This window comes from Rhea pennata, chromosome 10, assembly GCF_028389875.1.
Source record: "Rhea pennata isolate bPtePen1 chromosome 10, bPtePen1.pri, whole genome shotgun sequence".
NCBI lineage: Eukaryota > Metazoa > Chordata > Aves > Rheiformes > Rheidae > Rhea > Rhea pennata.
Window position 1 is genome coordinate 4,593,725 of NC_084672.1, and position 19,256 is coordinate 4,612,980.

Genomic DNA, 19,256 nt, shown 5'->3' on the forward strand with positions numbered 1-19,256 from the left:
CTTTTTCCCTCTCTCCGTTGATTTCTTGAAATAATTCAATTCCAGTATGCCTAATACAAGCCTATCTGGAAGAAGTGTTGGAACTAGAAGTAAAAAAAAAAAAAAGTATCTTAAACTTAATGTAATATACCTAGAATTTTTCACACTGTATGTTTAGTAGTACTATTTTTGCTACCAGCATCTAGTGGCTTTATGAACCTACCGTGGTGTACTAGTGTTGTATGATATTAACAAAGAGGCTTTCAAAAGCTTCTTAACAGGCAGGAAGTGGCAGAGAACTATGGAAAGAAAATAACCATGAAAAGGGGTAAGCAGACAAACAGAGAATAGTGAACAACTCTGTATACACAGATGACTCACTCTGACACACTGTACGGGTCAGAGTATACAGACAAAAAGTTTTAATGAAAATTTCCAGGAACTTACTAGATTATTTTTTTTAAATCATCTTCACTTCCCTCCCCATAAATTTAAAGCACTCAAAAGTACTAGTTTTCCTCCTGAGAATTTAACGCAAACCAAATCTTTGAGCAATGCAGACTTTGTTATAAAATCTCATGCTCCCAATATCCTTTAATTAAATAGCTACCACTGTGTTTGGACATTCATGAAAGCTGATCTGTAAGAAATACCACTTGTACAAAATACTACTCTGTGCTGTGGTCACCTCTATTTAGGTCACAAACTCCAGTGACAGTCAGTAACCATCCACACTGCCATTTTGTTCCTAACTCTTCAGAGATGATTCTCTTCTGTGATTTCCTAGGGGAATTTTTTCCTCATAAAAAATTTAACTCTTACAGGCTGTCAGGACAGGGCTGTATGGTAATTTACACAGGATCAAAACATGTAAAAAATCTTTTCCTCCTAGAAATCCAAAGAATGTCTTAAAGACATTTTTATTGCACCTCTAGGTTAAGATGACATAATTACTGAAGCCTTAGTAATCCTGATGTGAAAAAAACTAGTAATACACAAGCATGGCATCAATTTAGGTAAATAAACAAATTTTTCATTGGTGAACCTAAGCATTTACTTTCTAAAAAGTAGTCTTAGTATTATTTTTTTTTCCTCTAAGCAGCCTCTATACCTTCCAGTTGAAGCAGTAGGCAAAGAAACCATGAAGAGCCATGTTTGCAAAATACTAGATTAATTTAAATCATCATTGCATTATTAGCAGGCAGATTTTCCAGCACACAAAAACAGGCATCTCAGCCATCAGGCTAGTCTGTTACTGCCTTAAATATTTTAGAAATGTGAAATCCAATTTCCACGTGAAAAAAAATAAATAAAATAGTGTAATGTTGCCCTTAAACATATGGTTTTGAATTAATGGTCATTCATTAGAGCTGCTGCAAGTATCAGACAACTGGATAATCTTTTCTAGGATCTACCAAGCTTTTGGAGTAATACATTTCTGAATCTACAGTACAACCACATAAACTTACATTAATTTCAGTCAAAGTAAGAAATTTGAACTGGTATCTCATAAGTATGCTTCTCTGACAACTACAAGAAGAAGCTTAGAAAGAGCCAGTGTAGACCTTCGTAAGTTGACTTTCAGTTTTATACAGTAGACTGAATCTGGCAAACAAGAATTCATCAGAGCATATATTTTACTGATCTGTGCTAAGAAAACATTTTTTTTTAATATTAGACATCAAAATCTACTTCAATAAAAACAACACATTATTATTATTATAACAATTAAAACATTTTTATTTAGGAGTCCATGCTCCTTTAAATAGTTACAGACTTACAAAATGCAAAGCTCATGTAACCTAATCTATGTTTTCCTCAAATCCCCACAAGTCCATTTACTTAAAAACACCACACTTCTGGATTGGTGCCTGGCGTACCAAACCTGTCCCGTCGTGCATATTTTTATACATGTTACTAAATTAGGAAAGCAGAGTGGACTAAGGTTATGCCAACTCTGAAAAAAGGGTCTGCATTAATTTGTGCCTCAGATTTTAAAGTCACAATCACTGTAAAAAATTTTTTTGAACTTTAATATTAAAGTATCCAAGAAGCCTATCCTAAATCAGAGACAGTAATAAGAAAAACAAGGGAAATAAATTGGATTTTTCCTCTTATATTTCCTCCGTGTTTTAGGGGTTCTAAATCAAAACATGGAAAACAAATTAAAAAGTTAGAACTACATATTTTAATGCCAAAGTCTAGAATAAGAATAGAATTATTAGCATGCTGTACCCTTGAACAGTGGAAATCTACTGAAAAGGGAGGTAGGGAAAGACATATAAACACAACTTCTTAATTAAGATTTACTGAAATACCTTATATTGAGCTCTATTCAGAATAACTAAGTTGGGTATTCAAGAGGTCTTTATCAGTGAAATACTGGTATGAATAGTAAATACATATATTGTACTTTATGGCAACTTGAAAAAGAGAGAGAATAAATATGCGGTTTAAGTCTCAAATCTTCTCTTGCCCCCAATTAGCAAAGCAAACTGCTAAGTAAAACAGTCTTAGCAGTAATCAATTAACATTCCTAGGATTACTTTATAAACAGACAAAGCAGTGATCCAACAATTACAGTTTCATTTATACTTTTAATAAAGATTGAACCCTTCTTGTCTGTCACCAGTGAAGTTACCAATCCATTTTATATCTGTGTTTGTGTGTGTGTGTGTGTGTGTGTGTGTGTGTGTACATATATTTTTTTGAAATTCATCTTCATGAAATCTTTCAGTCTTCTAGAAATGTAAGCTGTTACACTTAAAAAATAATAATAAAAAGAATCACACTCACTGATCTTACTACCATTAATTTCCTATTAACTAGGAGAGTTATTAATTAGAGAGAGATATTTACTAATTTTCTAATAACAGATAGAAAGACTCAGTCTTCCCCAATATTAAATGTGAACAATCTCAAAAAGGTGTGGTCTTAACAAATGGAATGGGAACACCCAAATTCTATTTCTGGCTAACATTGACTCCTGCTGTGGCCTGGAGCAAATCACTTCTGTTAAAAACATCTCTTTCCGTCTGTAAAATGAGGATAACACTCCCTTATCAGCATCACAGGATCTTTGTCAAATGCTTTGAAGATCAAGTTTTATAAGTCTACAGATGTCTTTTAATAAGGCTTAAACTGACTTTATTTTTAAAGCAAGTTGCCCTAAAAAGTAAAGAGAGTTGAGGAGAAACAAAATGAAAAGTTAATCTAAGAACCCACTATGCTATTGGCCTCCTCTAAACATTATGGCAATATGCACTTTAAAAATACAAAAGGCAGATGAGTAAGTTTTCCTTTGGTTTCAACCTAAACAAAGCAAAATGGCAATAAGTGGCTGCAATACGCAGAAGTCTTAAGAGACAATACAGCAATATGCAGAAGTCTTAAGAGACAATACAGAAATGTCAATTTGAAACGGAAGCCACGCATTTCCTTATTTGGGGAAGAAAGGGCATTTCCTAAACCTGCATTTGACTGCTGCAAAGAGATCTGTACCTCTCTTCAGCCGCCACAGCAGCTGCTGATACTCTCCAGCCACCTGCAATTTCGGTTTACAGCTCAAAGAAATATCATCATATAGGTAGTCAAATACCAAACGTCTACTCATACCTTCTACACACATCCCCTCCTCAAAATCAATACACTCAACTCTAACTTTTAAATTTCCCCGACAACATACACAAAGGGAAACTTGGTCTAGTCCGTAGAAAGACAATTGCTGATATGTTTTTTCCCTCCTCCCCTTCATGGGAACTTTGCCAAAAGATGGGCTCAGATTATAAACCATACCCTATTCTCTGTTAAATTACTTAGCTTTCCCTCTTAACTTGGCAAAACATTAAGCTTTTCATTTTAGTAAATCTATAATTAACTCCAACATGTGCTGAGTAAACATAACCTCATTTTTAATTAAATCTTAGAACAAGATGCTACAACTTGCCATTCTAAAAAGTATGGATATCAAGTAACATGCAATAAAAAGTCTAATCCTTGTCAAACAGGAAACTTCAGTCCAACTTTGAGTATAACCCACCCTCCTTTCTAGTTGTCTAATGTGCACTCACCAATATCAACATAGAGATGTAAACTCTGAAGAGCTACCAGTTCGTATCAAAAACTTTTGAGAATAAAGGCAAATCAAATCTAAATGGTAACACACCAAAACTGAGAGAACCTTGGCTTTGGGACCCCTAAAAAAACCAATAATAATAAAAAAATTTCCAGTACATTTCATTGGAATTCTTTTGTTACATTTTTGTAACATCAGCTCTGCAAACCAGGCTTCTACATGAACTACTGTAATGATATGAAATAACTACTATCCCTCCTTACTGCTGCAAGTGTGAAATTTTTCAAAAAGGGTATCTGGCATTACACATTTCCCAATGGCCCTCAAGAATTTAGAGGATTAAGTGGTACAGTTAAACGGTAGAAAGCTTCAGAGAAAGTTTAGTTGATGTTCAAGAATTCCATGTACCAGTGCCAAACAAAAGAATCAATAAATTCTTAAATACAGAAGCTACAAGATTTATGACTTACAAATTAAAAAAGAAGAAAAAAAGCTATGTGTTTTAATGAAAAAGAGCTCAAGAGAACTTCACAAATATTAAACATCAGACAATATTTGTTTCTTTTCACTCGTCCACAACTCTTGGAAAGAGTTCTCTCAGAGTTTCTCAGTTAATGATTTTGATTGCAACAGAATCTAGGCACTTACAACTACTTCCATTAGGCAGAAGTCTTACTAACCTTACCCAAAACACATTCAGAACATGACAAGAGAATTTCACAGAGTATTTTCTTCCAGAAATTTTATATTATGTCTCAGCTTTCACATGCTTATTCTGAACAGTCTTTTCCTGTTGGTTCTCAATTGGTTTAGTTTAGTCATCTTTCAACATCTCTCACAACATTTCAAAGATGTGTAAAGGAAATCACATTTTTTCAGTGGTAGTGTGCAACTGAACAAGGTGCCTTGAGACCAAAGTACATGATCTTATCAATGGGTGACATTGATTTGGCAGTGTTTGCTAAGCACAAAGGTAGAACTATTATTTACACTACACTAGTGCCACAGCATAGCAAGCGCTTTCTAATCTCAAAGGAACACGATTTTCACGCCTCACCTCCTGATTTCTTCAGGAAACTAAGGCGTATGCATTCATGCTGTCTGCTTGTATTCTCATCGTTCTCCCCCATCTCCTCTCACAAACTAACTTTTCATACAAGCTGGACAATCATGACCACACCGGAGAAAAGCACCAGAGATCGAGTTATTAAATTCTCACAAGTTTTATGAAAAAAGAGACAAAGGCAGAGGCTAAAATCTTATGCTATGGTTTTCCTTTAATGTCTCAGGCACTAAGCTCAACCTTTATTAGGGACTGAAGAACGCCTACAATCAGATTTAAGAAATAATTCTTTAAAACGCTTTATTAAACATATTATTTCATTTGTTTTTAAAAAGAGTTACGTTAGATTTCTGTAAGGCAAATCTTAAACACCAAATGTTAAAAGCACAACTGTGGAACAAAAAATTAAAAATGGTTAATAAATCAACATATGCTATTATTTGCATTGTTTATTTCAGTTCTGAATCAACCAGTTAAGTAAGAGCAGGTACAACAAAGAATCATTCTTTAAGTATGTAGTGCAATAGGGAAATGCCATCAAGAGTCTAAACACCCAAGAACTTTTACCATCCAACTGTTCGGCAGTTTTAATAAAGAAATTTTGTATCTGTTCATTAAGGATACTGCTAAAAAGAGGGTATTACCCTCCTAGATCTCCACATAGTTTCAACAGAAACTGAGGGGACTGAAAATACCTAGCACTGAGAAGGGAGAGAGAAGAGGAATGACACATAAACAGCAATGGAATAAGTATTTTATCGGTGACATCACTATGCTGCAGGTTGGCCTATCTGTTTACATAAGGTGAATAATGATCAGCTTTTCTTAACTGGATCCTCTACTGTGATCTATACTTCGCTGCCCATTTGTGTTATCTGTGTAGGACTAAGTCTGGGGTAAAATGATGGTACCAACTTTTGAAAGGTTACTTCCACAAGTGCCCATTGCCTACACCTAAAGCTATTATATTGTTTTTTTTTTTTTTTTATTCCATCAAGCTGTATTTGCAGAAGCTAAGTTATACCTTAAACAGTTACTTAATATTTTATAAATTACTAAGAGGAATGAAGAGTTGTCTTTCCCTAGCAATGCACTGCGATGCAGTATCCACCACAAGGAAAGAAGCTAATAATGACACATAGTAAAATAATGTATTGCAGTGTAATTACAATTCAGCCTGCTTTATTTTATTAACTTTGCTAGTTTTCCTGATAGAATGCTATTTAACATCTTATTATGAAAATTCATACCACTGTAATTGAAGATAAAAATATTTCCAACAAGACAGCAAAACTTAATATTTTTCCTCTATTTTTTCAATTGATGAAATATATTTTTATACCTTAACATTTTGTTATAAAGAGATTTTTAAAATATCGCCACAATTTTACAAAGAAAAGACTATGAAAATATCCTTGGAAGCCTGCATCAAGAAGCACTAAGTTTAGGAAACACATAATGCAATAGTTTAGCTGCACAAAATCTTTCACTGATGCTAAAATTATCTTGCTCAGATCAGTAACTCACAAGCTCAGTCACGGTGCCAGTGACAGCACCTGAACAGATAGGATTAGTAATGACAGCAATAATGGCATATATATATATATATATATGTATATATGTATATATATATATAAAAAATAACTGATAGTACACCACCAGCAATACAGACTGGATACCACTGGGTTCCTTTGATTTAAAAGTAGGTAACAGTAGAATTACTTCCAAACATGTGAAACTTTCAGGTACACAGAACTCTAAATGCACTTACGCATGATGCTTAGCATCAAGTTTTCTTCAGGAGAAAATAAACGCAGCTTGCCTATGCAGCTAATACCAGTTCCTAATCAAATGTGGTAGACTCACGATCAACTCTTCAGTAATGTAAATTATCCTTTTGAAAGTAGTCTTTTTTGGAACCTTTTAAAGTTAATGTGTGAAGTTTTGAAAAAAATCTGTCACTTTTCCTTTGAACAAATCTTTCTTTCATGGTACAGCACCATAAGGTAAATTATCTTTGAGGAACATAAAGCTCACTCAAGTCACTTTTCTTTTGAATGTAGGACATCTAAAAATTGACGGAAATTTTACTGGCCTTGGGTCATAATGCTTAACAGGTTTATCTAATTTCATTCCAGGGGATTTACATAGTCATATAGAATTTTTTCTTTCCGATCATAATCATTCTTTGAATTGTTCTACAAGGCTTATTATGCCACAAAAAGTACAAGGAAAGGACAGCTCAATTTCTGCACCCAAACTTCAAGGAACAATTGCTGTATTTTTCTTAAGAATATACAGTGTGGACTTACAAACACATGAAGGTCACATTGAAAATTTATTTAAAATTAGAGCCAAAAGCTAATCCTGTTAGACTAAGTTAGTCTAGTTTTTTTGAATTGCTGACCTTACATTTTATCATCTATACAGATCAGAAAACAAATACCCAAAGCAAAATTTAAGCAACAAAAAAATCATCATCATTGTCATCTTCTCATCTGGAAGAATAGATAGGAGATGAAAGAAGGGGAATCAGTTACTTTTGCTTATCAAAGTATTTAGAAGACAAAAAAAAAAAGTCATGAAAACCTGCCTATGGCCAACTTTTTGACTTTGCGTCACATTTACTTTGAATAAATTTTGCTTTTTTATTATAAACTACTAAGACCAACATTTGTTATCTGATGTCACAGTGAGGTAGAATTGCCAGAGGAAAGCCTACTGGATACATGTCTTTTTATGATACACAAATAAGGGGTTATTTGGCTAAAAGATAGAGTGGAAAGACTGGAATCCTCTATATTTTGATAAGATGATGTTTGTTCTAATTTTACAAAATTATGTTTGTCATTAGCATTTCGTGTTTTCTCAAAGAGGTTCAACATTTTCTTGATACAATGGTCAAGACTGTTAAATAGATGCACCTTTTCCTTCAGAACCATTTTTCAGGACTTTTCTTTACCTCAAATCCATACAGCATGGCTTACTATTTTTAAAGTACAGCGTGTATATAACACAACATAGTATAATAGCAATCCCTGACTGGTCTTTAAAGGCAAGCTGTACCATGCTTCAGCTGCAAGACGAGAAAAAAAAATAGAGCAAATGACTGTGCAAATTAAGTTCAAATTGAATTTGTCATTGTTCCAATCCCTCGCACATTTGTACTTACCTGCAGGTAAATATTTCAGCTGGTTGTTAGCCAAGCGAAGATGACGTAAAGATCTCAGGCGGCCAATCTCTGGGCATACAATTTCGAGGGCATTATCACTTAGGTCCAAAAACTGCAGTTTAACGAGGGAGCCAATGGCTTGTGAGAGAACAGATTAAAACATGAATGTGACCCAAGAGTAATGTTAAAATCTTAATAGGACCAGGAGAGGATAAAAAGCCACAGTACCTAACATCTGCATCTGAGCAGACTATGATGTATTAAAGTCAGTCTCATAACTGAATGAGAGAGTTTATGGAAACGCTTATCTATCCAAAAAACAGTACTGCTGGCAACGATGGGGAGAAAAAAAGGAAGTTATATACAGGATATTCCCATTTCTATATTTTCCTTGGAAAAGTCTGCCCTAAAATCACTTTTTCAATTCCTTTGTTATCAGTCTATCCAAATTACGTATTTAGACAGAGTTTCAAGTGCTTTTCTGATGCTGGACACACAACTCTACAGTCAGTGCAAGGAAAAGGAGCTAGTATACGTTCTTGATACTTCAGGTTCCAAATGTTTCATGAACAAAAGCAATAGAGTATTCTATGTGGTAACTGTCTCAAAGTAGAAGACACTCTGGAGTTTTGTTTCTGTAGATGAGTGCCATTTAGCCTTTTCACTTTCTGCAATTAGAACTAAAGCAAAGAGCATTTAGGTGCATTTGAGAATTCATTAAAAGAATTTAACATAATATAAACAAGGATATTATTGACCAAGAGCTACATGGGTATATTTCGTATGAAAATCTTTAATGTTTTATGGGAAAACAAAGGAAAAAATATGCCTCTTCAAAGAAGAAAAATTAATATTTTATAATTCCTGCCACTTATTGTGAGCTGGTAGGTTACTTACCTTCAGGTACAACAACTATGTTATTTGAATGAAGGTACCTAAGGGGAGGAGAAAAGAGCAGAGGATACCAGCTGTTACCCTCAAGGACTTCTGTTACATAATCAGTTTGCAAAAATATCTAATTTCAGATTGAAAGAAAAAAGCACCCTCAAAGCCATTGTTCTCTAGGACCACAAAAGCTGTGAAAATTGAACAAACTGGCAACAGACAGGCACTTAAATTTCACTTAGCTTATTAAATCATTTTCATTTCAAAACAATACACAATTACTTGAAACAAAACATTCAGTTTCAACAAAAGTGGGCTTAAGTTTTGAAAACTGTAAGAAAGCAAGATGGTAAAAGAATAAAGCAGACAGAACCATCAAAATGAATCATATTTTAATCACAGGTTATTTCATACTAAATGCACAGTAAGCAAAAATCCCAAACCCTCACAAGTCAATTATGAACACCTTTCCCCGTATATAAAAAAAATTCTCATGCCTTAACTGACTGCAGAGACAAACATGATCTACTCATCATAACTGGGTTTTTCAAACCTAGAGCACATTTTTGAAAATGAAAATCCAGTCATGCAGATAATCATTAGTAAGTGCTGATGGGGACCTGATCTCTCACTAAGAATACTCAGCACCCTCTAGTGGAGCATGTCCAGCACTACTGTTAACATAAGAACTTGAACAGATGTCACACATTTTAGTTTTGATGACCAAAACAGACATTGCTACAAATAAATGAAAGGGCCCTGTAACAAATGACAGTAACCAAATTTTCAAATATTGGTATCTATTTGTAAAGGAATATTGAGTACTAATGCCCAAATGTTTAAGTACACACAGAACGATTTGCACAGCCCATTTTTTCCCCATTCTATTCAAACAGCATTTCCAAAAGCAGGAGCCTTTGTGGGGAGACAGAGGCAAACAAGGTTAGAAATAAATAAATAAATAAATAAATAAATAAATTCAGCTGCTTTTAACAGCCAAGCTTTTTTTTTAAAAAAAATGCAGAAAAATATTCAAAGCATTGTTTAAAAAGCAGCGAACACAAGGATAGCTGATATGTTTATAGAACTCCTTATATATAAGGTAAGGATGAAAATTTTCCTATTCTTTTCAGCTGCAGCTACTGAAAACTGTTGTGACCATTTCATGGATAGAAGCAATCTAAAAAAACGTGTATTATGAGGATTTTTATGTAAGAGTCACTGCATGAGGGACATACTATACAAAGAAATGCAGACCATAGTGAAGCTTTCAAAAGCATATGGTGAAATTGCAACAGATTTTCATTTGCTCAAAAATCAAGTTTGTCTTTCAAAGTTTAGAAATACTGTAACCAAGTGCCTTTAAAATGAAATCTTTCTTCTCTCTTCACTTCTGTCAACAAAATAGCTCTTACTCTCTGATCAAAAACTGACTTGAACTATTAGAACTACCTGAATTGCAGGGCAAGTTCAATTCTCTCTAGACTACAAGAATGTACAGGTACAACTAAGCTTGCTGAACCATAATAATTAGGTCTACTGAATCCTGCATTATGGTGTTCGGAAGAGATTATTTTAAGAATCTATGACTTTAGGCAGGCTTTCCCTAAAGGTGCCATTAGATAATATTGATATTTCCTGATGCCCCATGGCAAATCATTAAATACTAATTGTATCAAATATGAGAGTATTTTACTGCTTCAGAGCATATGCAGATTCTCAAGATTCAGGCATGATGAGACAAGATTGCCTCTCAAGCAAGTTGGAGACTGCAGTGACCTACAAAACAGTTCAATTATCTTGTGGTCGCGTGTACCAGAAAGGTGCAGTTTCAAGGGCCAAATTAAGATGACAAGATCAGACAGCTGAATGTATTACGCTACTCAGATATATACCTCCTTGTTTCAAATATTCTACTACATGAACAAATGAATGGTCCATTAATTATTTAACTAAAAGGGAGTCAAATGAATTGTAAGGGAAAAAGAGGAAGTTCTTAAAAAACACAAAACCAAAAAACCCCAATCCTATTGTACAGGAAAATTAGAGCCTTAAAAGAGAAAAGGGGAAGGAGGAAACCACTGACTCACGAGCTTACAACTCAAAGTTAATTTTCCAAAATAATATAATTTATGTGACTCCATTCTTTGGGCAAGACTGGATAAACTATTTGCCTACAATAAACATCATTAAACGATTACTATCCCTACTTGCTCATTCCTGCTCCTATTTGACAATCTCTGACATGGTTCCAAAAAATTACTATTACAAACAGCAGGATTGAAGTCATACCACTAGTAGCTGAGGTGGAAATAAGCAAATAGGGATGGGTCAGAGGCAGTAACCTGTCACTCCAGCTCTGTGGCAGCCATCTGACCATACTGTTTGGAGGTTCCAGTGACAACAGGTCCGTGATTAGTGTGACAACAGCATACACAGGACTTTTGGAGAAAGTTATTTTTCCTTAGCAGTGTAAGAACTTGCAAAACAGTTCTTGTTATACAATAAACAAGAAATAATATAAAAAATATTAACATGGGACTGAATACATCTGGATGTCCGTCCTAAAGAAAAAAAAAAAAACACACACACACACACAAAGAACGACCCTTCTCTCCAATAAAACTGTTCACTTTTAAGAGTATGTTATATGCAAGCAATACATTCCAAAATTATTTTAAAATAAGATGCAGCAGCATAATAAAAATAATTAGAATTCCTACACAAACTCACAATTCCACGAGGTTTGGAAGCTTCTGTGCAAGGTTTTCTGGCTGAAAAAGAGTTAGAGATTTTTTTAGGTTTAAAAACAAAACCTAGCCACACACACATTGTGTGCCCAACTCATTTTAATAACCATGCTAAAACATGTTAGCAGCTAGGCACAAAGAACTGCAACAAGGAACCTGTACACAATGCCCCATTTCCAAATCCCCACATATATCCCAGATTGTACTGATGAGAAATACCAAGGATGAGCAATTCATTACTGGAACTGAACTACAGCCTAGAAATTACATTAATGTGTCCTCAAGCAAATGGTAGTCTCTTTTGAGGCTGAAAAGATGGATTACCATAAACTTACTTTAGAAAATATATTAAAATAACTGAGTTAGTGAAAGCAGAGAGACTGCTAAGAAGCTGCTGTGAGATTTAAGGTGGAACAGAAACTATACAAGATATCTAACTATATATCTTGTTTTATTTTGTATTGCTGGTAAATTGAGAAATGATCTAGAATGTTTGTGTAGCCCGTCAAACTAGATTTCATATTTATGTATTATTTAGGCATATCATTTTCTATCTCTTAACTGATCCCTGGCTGGCATTTATAACCATGAACAAATATCACAAAACTAGCTTGAGTTCTGAATCTCACATTGATAATCATACTGGAAGTTATTCAAGGTTAAAACAGTTTCATTACTTAGGAAATCTACTTTAAACATAGATACGGTTTTATGAAAAAGTCCATTTTTAAAACTGTTTGCAATATACATATAAGCAGACAAACAAACCTGAAAGCAGTTCAATAACATGGTCAATTTCCCATTAAGAAATTCAGCAACTTCTACTATCAGTTAAGGTATATTCTCACATGAAATACTTAACTCTGTGGTTATAAATTCATTGTGGAGAAATATGCTAGCCTGAGATAGTAATGTCATATTATTCATCTGTAACAAAGATGTCACATTCTAGATCTGAGTACAAAAGTTATTTTGTTTTTAACTAGGGAGCAGCAAATGACGACTCCAGAACAAATTAACCAGTTGCAAATGAACCAGCTGATGTCAAGACTCAAGAAACAAGCTATACCTAAGCAGCTGTTGCCACCTACTGGAAGGTTTTTTACAGTACATTTATCTTCTCTCAACAGCACAGAATTTTATTTGATAAAAGGAAAAAGCTTAAGCTAGGAAAACATACAGAGTCCACAACTAGCTTGACCACACAAAAAAAAACCAAACAAACAAACAAACAAACAACCATTTTTTTTAACTTAAAAGCAAAGAGAACCTGAAAAAAATCTCACTGTTGTCTCAAACCCTTCAATAGAGCAAAGATCCTAATCTGAAACATCCACAAACTATTTCCACATTACACCTGAACACTGTAAACACTGTATTCTTTTTTTTTTTTTGACTGTTTCATACTGTAAGAGAGCCAAGCTTATCTCTGAGCACCATAAGAATGATGGTTTGAGATGAGTTTATTTAATACAACATCCTACAATGAAATTAAGATCAAAAGACCAATACATTATCCATCCATTGAAAAATAGAAGTCAGTGACATACAAACTCCAGCCTCCTTTGGTGACAGGACTACAAATAACGATGATAAATTAATCATCACTTCTGTCAATTTGAAGCAGCTTCCCTCCTGCTCACATCCATATGGCATTTTTGACAAAGTGAACCATGCTGATCTGTCTCAATTAGACACCAATACATGTAATTGGACACCAATACATATTCTGAGTTATTTAAGTTATAAACAATCGTTCATTTATGTGGCTAGATCACAGTTCTGACACTGCCATCAAGGCAAACTGTTACTTCCTTTTTCTGGATGGGGAAATGGGATTACTGGAAAGCTAATGCTAGAAGTCAAACATTAAATGAGGAAAGAGTGGAAGACTTGATCCTGGGCTACAGGTGGGTTATGCAGCTCCCTGATTCATTCATTATCTTATATTTCTCTATTATTTTCATCTTGTAAGGACAAAACTAAAATTTATTCTAAGGCAGGGTATACATAAAGGCTGACAGTTTACCTATGCCCAGACATTTTGTACATTTTCATAAGAGTCATCCATCAAAGACTGGAATAATTTTACAAGAGCAAAGAGGAGCAAAAACTGATTCAGTCAATATTTCTCAAAACTCAGAAAGACCGACCTCGTGGGATAGAGAAGAAAGTACCACCTTACTTTATCAAAACTAATTCTGAACCATATTTCTTTATTTCAATGATTGCCAATAATCTATATACAATTTGAAGGATATACTGATGAGGTAATGCTCATCATGTTGCATAGAATCAAAGCAGCACAAGACTGAAAGAGACATTAAAACCACATCTCCATATCACCTTCTGATGCAGAATCATCCCTCAAAGACGTCTGTACATTTTTCTCATTCAAGAGCCTCCAGCAGTTCTGGAGTAGTAGTATAGTAGTTCTCAGCTATTCTCAGCTGAGTTTCTTCTACATGTATCTAGCCATTTCTTTACTGAAACTGAGAGGATTACTTGTCCTACCAGCTGTGGACATTTAAAAAGCAAAGTTCTTATAAAGAAATTGTTCTTTAAAAAAAAAAAAACACACATACTGATGTTCCCCTCTGTGTTCCTCTCCTCTTCCTTCCATTTTTACCTCTCTCCATCTTCTCTTTTTGCAAGAGGAATTAACCTAAATCTCTCAACCTTTTCTCATAGCACATTCTAGAAAAATCATTTTTGCTGCTGCTTTCTAGATTCTTTCATACTTATGAAAAACATGAGTAAATTGGAACTCCGGATTGCAAACCTTTCTCCAGCTTATGCTTGAATAGTACTCAAACATTATTTCTATCAGCTTACAACAGAGACTGTGAACCACTTTATGTCCTCAAATGGCATTTGCCTTCTTTATAACATCCTGCTGACTTGCTCTATTTTGGTCTACTACACCTTACCATCTCTATTCTGCAGAATAGATGCTCAGTGAGTTATATTTAATTTTACATGTCTAGTTCCTAGAGATAGTGCTATGCATTTGAATGAAATTCCACCAAGTTATATTATGAACAATTTATCCAGACCTTTTTGAATGTTAATTCTCCACTTCAAAGTGCCTGCAAATCATCTTGCCTACGTGTTATCCACATTTTAAGTGCTCTTTCAGTTCTGCTATCCCATGCCTCAGTGACAATTCTGAGCAGTATGGGATCAGAGTTGTCTCTCTCTACATAGAGCTCATTTGTAATCAAGGTTAGTTACACCATATTTCACATCTATGGGCTGGCAGTATTAATAGATACTGAAAAGAAAAATAAAACTAAATTTTAACTGGTAAAATAATGTTTTGGTCTCTGATCTATAATTGCTTTAAGAAAAAAAGAAGGCTTTAACATAGACATACAGGAAAGTGATATGCAAACTTTTCATATCACTGTTTCATCTTTTGAGCAGTGCAAATTTCATGAGCCTAACACCACTAAATAATCACTGTATTTCAAGAAGTGTCAAAGCACAGCTGCCTACATTTTTCAGTAAGCTTTTAGTCATTTCTAATTTGTTACCATGAATCTTATGTGTCTATCAGATCATCGAGCCCAAGACTTGGCCAAAGTTTGCCAAAATATTTTTCTACAGTACATACAAACCTGAATGACTCATTTAAGAAAAGGCACGAAAACTTCAGAATCCTTCCAGCTTTTGCTCCATGAAGTGAAACCTTCATTGAGGAATTCTCAAGGAAGGAGGAAAGTGTGTGTATATACATATATATACATACACAATTTCAGCCCTGGTATTACTTTGTTCAGGTTATCAATGGCACCTCACCACAGACACAAGCTTTCATAGGCACCTTACAAGCCAGCTTTGAATTAGTCCATGGGATTTACTGACTTTTAAAATTAGACACACACCAAGGTAAATCTTGTTTAGCCTAATGAAGGAATGCAGACTAGACTACACAGTATCTCCTAACAATACAAAGGCCTAACACTGAGACTGTAAGCAAGATCTGTAACAGTGAAAAAAAAAAAAAAAAGAGCTTCAAAAGGTTAACTATAAAACAGGGCATAGACTTTCATTTATTACTCTACATTACCTATGCAACTCTGAACATAATGTAACCAGATACTTGATACCGATAACATGATACTTAAATTTCACAATGGCTGACACCATTCAGGATCAGATTTGCTAAAATATTACTTTTAAAAAAATCATTTTTTTTCTGTTCCAAAATCAGAATTCCTAAAACATACAGAGAGTAAACATTACGATAAAGAGGTGGTCATACCAATGTGGTCAGGGAATTTCTTTTCATATAAAGTCTCTCCAAGTACTGCAACCCTTCATCTTTCAGTAACTCCAAAGGAAAGTGATGCAGATTTCGGTAATTTAAGAATAAGTTCTTGTGCCTTTCGAGCTTTGCCTCAGAGATTGTTTTACATAGTTCTGATGCCATGACTAATTCTGTTCCAAGCACCACATCTAGTGCACTGCATCTTCTGAAAGCAGACCCATTTCTAGGAGATAACAAGAAGGGGAAAAAAAACATCAAGTTTACACAATGCCTTCTTTCATGGTGTTAGTTATAACATATTATTGGATAATCTGTCCAAACACAGTAGTTCCTTCTAATAAATGAATTAAGAATGTAAAACTTCCACATTCAGTTTAGCTAAAGCGAGTCTTTGATTGTTTCCTGGATAAAATCATAGTGTGTTTTCAAACAGGCACTAACAAGATATTAAGGTATACATAATGCTCTTTTTTTCTTCCATTTTCCATGGACCCTTCAGGTAATACAGTCAAAGCTGATATCACCAAAAAGTTCTCTCTGTTAATCATTATCAGATGCTCTACATCTACTCTATAAAGTGAGCTAAAAGAGGAACCCATTTACTAAGGGATCATAAAAAAATGCACAATTTTATCACAGAACTTCCTATCTTTAGCTGATTAAAATACCCTCCTGTAGCCTTTATGCCCGAATGACAAAAATGCTATGAAATTTTGGTATACTTTCCCATATAAAACTACAGGGAAAATTTTCAGTTGGAAGCTATTTTAGCTCATTCCCTTATTGAAGGAGAGATTTTTAATCATAACAGATATTAAAAGTGAAGATTCTCAGCTATCAACAACAAACCTATCTGATTATAAGGTAGTGCTTGTGAATTAAACTACTTATCCACACACATACTGTGCATGTAAATCAAACTACCTTATCAGTTTCAGTAATTCTGCGATTTCCAGATAAGCAGCTTTTACCAACAATCTATGCCCTTCTGCAGGAACACAGCATTTAGTTTCTTAGAGCACTCCTAATCACAAGTTCAAGGTAGCATCGCACAACCTCTTCTAGTCATCAGTTACCCCCAATTCAAGCAACATTATGATCAGTTCTGTAAGCAGAAGTGCCAGTGTAACTTTGGTTAAACTGTATTCATATGAGAAGGACCACCACTATAACAAATAGCTGCCTCCATTAGACATCTTTAGGAGATAGGTTATAGACAGAGCACTTGCAACACACAAAAACTCTCCGAACTTATAAGTAGTTAAAAATAAGACTTCCCAATTCCCAATCTCACAACTGTGATTATTGTTAAAATAATAAAAGGAAAAAAATATTTTAAAAAAAATAAAAATTTTGAAGTTCATAGTCTGAGAGTATTTGAGTGCTACAACAGAAGGAATGATAAAAGAAAGCCCATCTTTCCCTGATAATAAGTGAAACAATTTTGGACACATTAACTGCTTGTGCGTGGATTCTGCCCCACTCTCTCAACTTCTTCCCTTTGAAAGCACAGCTTTTAGCTTTAATTTTTTTAATTAAAAGCTAAGAAAGCCATGAGACATACATAAATATCCAAGAGTGATCCTACATGTCCAGGTAAGCTATTTACATGTCCTGCACACATGGACTATTCTTATACAGCTGTAACTCCACATACCAAGTGGACAACATTTAGGTACACAGATACAAAGATCAGAATACACAAGCCCAGAAATGCAGAGGCCAGTCAAAACCCACTCTGTTTTGGCTCTTACTTCAAAGGAAATCTTCCCACTCACTTCCACAATCACCCATTTTTTTTCCTCTACCTAATCTCCTTCCTGAGAGGAGACTCAACACTACCAAAAAGAAACGGACACAATCACAGGCTCTGAGCGAGCGGAGAAGGCGAGGACACACACACACGGTGATGATGGGGCTGCGAGGGCTCAGGTCACGCACGGGAGAAAACAACTGTTCCACAGAGGATGGAGAAGACAAAAACAAGCTCGCACGGTTGCGCGCATCCGCGAGCGGAAGCGAAGCGAAGGCGTGCGAACAGGACACGGCCGGGAGGCTCGGGAGCCCGCCAGACCCGCGGGCCGTCCCCGGCGGAGCGTCGACTGCTTGCTACCGCGGGGGAAATGCCTGCCCCAGGGAGGGAAAGGGGGCACGGAGGGAACGGTCTGCCCCAGGGAGCGAACGGCGGCACGGAGGGCACGGCCTGTCTCGGCAGCGGGCAGGGACCGGCCTGTCCCGGGCAGTGAGGGGACAACAGGGGCCGGCCGGTCCCGACGGGGGCAGAGTGGGGTCGCCACAGCCGCCGGGGGGCGGGAAGCCTGTGGGGAGGGGGCGGGAGGGACCGCCGGGCGGGTGGGAAAGGGGCAGGGCTCGCGGGAGCTCCGCTGCGGGCGGGAGGGGCGCGGCCCGCCGGGGCAGCCCCGCGGGGCACGGTCACTCACCGGCGCCGCCGCCGCCGCCGCCCGCCGCCGGCCCAAACACCCGGGGGCGGGACAGCGCCGCGCGAGACCGCGCGCGGCTCTCGCGAGACGGCCCGGCCGTAACGCCACCTCCCCCCACCGTCCGCACCCGCGCGCCCGCCCCTCGCCCAATCACGCGGCTCTCTATCCGCCCCCCCTCCCGCCCCCCATACTACCGCTCGCCCAATCAGAAGTTCTCCCGCCTCACGACCTCGGCTCCCGCCCTCAGCCAATGGGAAGGCGGCTTCTCTCAGCGTCTCGCGCGCCGGGGGCGTCGCTGCGGGGCACTGTCTCGCGCGCGGCCGTTGCAGGCGCGGCGCGCGGCGTTGCAGCTGCGCGCCCGCCGCTGCCTTTCCCCCCGGCGGGTCTCCTCAGGGAGCGCGTAGGCTCCCATGCCTTCCCGGTGTTTGTGCGGCGCCAGGCACGGATGGGCGAGGTGGCAGGGTCAGCAGGGCCCCTTCAGCCGTTGCCAGTCAGTGGGGGCAGGCCATCGCCTCAGCTGTGCACAGCTGCAACCCCGGCACGCCAGCTCTTGAAGGAAAACATCACCTGCAGATAAAACTGTGGTGGTCAGAGACCATCTTCCCAGCCAAATTTAGG

The 19,256-nt window shown here is 36.9% G+C and overlaps 1 protein-coding gene across 2 annotated transcripts in view; it reads right to left on the bottom strand.

Annotated features, from left to right (window-relative positions):
• The window catches only part of LRRC28 (leucine rich repeat containing 28), a 56,529-nt gene extending 37,844 nt beyond the window's left edge, over nt 1-18,685 (bottom strand). Inside the window, exons 1-5 of one of the 2 annotated variants that reach the window (XM_062583829.1) lie at nt 18,639-18,685; nt 16,192-16,420; nt 11,908-11,948; nt 9,187-9,224; nt 8,290-8,427 (exon numbers count right to left, since the gene is read on the bottom strand). In XM_062583829.1, coding sequence (XP_062439813.1) covers nt 8,290-8,427; nt 9,187-9,224; nt 11,908-11,948; nt 16,192-16,359 — 385 coding nt within the window. In that variant the 5' untranslated portion in view covers nt 16,360-16,420; nt 18,639-18,685. Of the gene's footprint in view, nt 1-8,289; nt 8,428-9,186; nt 9,225-11,907; nt 11,949-16,191; nt 16,421-18,638 lie in introns of those variants that run through there. The other variant, XM_062583830.1, reaches the window with a different exon arrangement.
• Between the last annotated feature and the right edge of the window lie 571 nt (nt 18,686-19,256).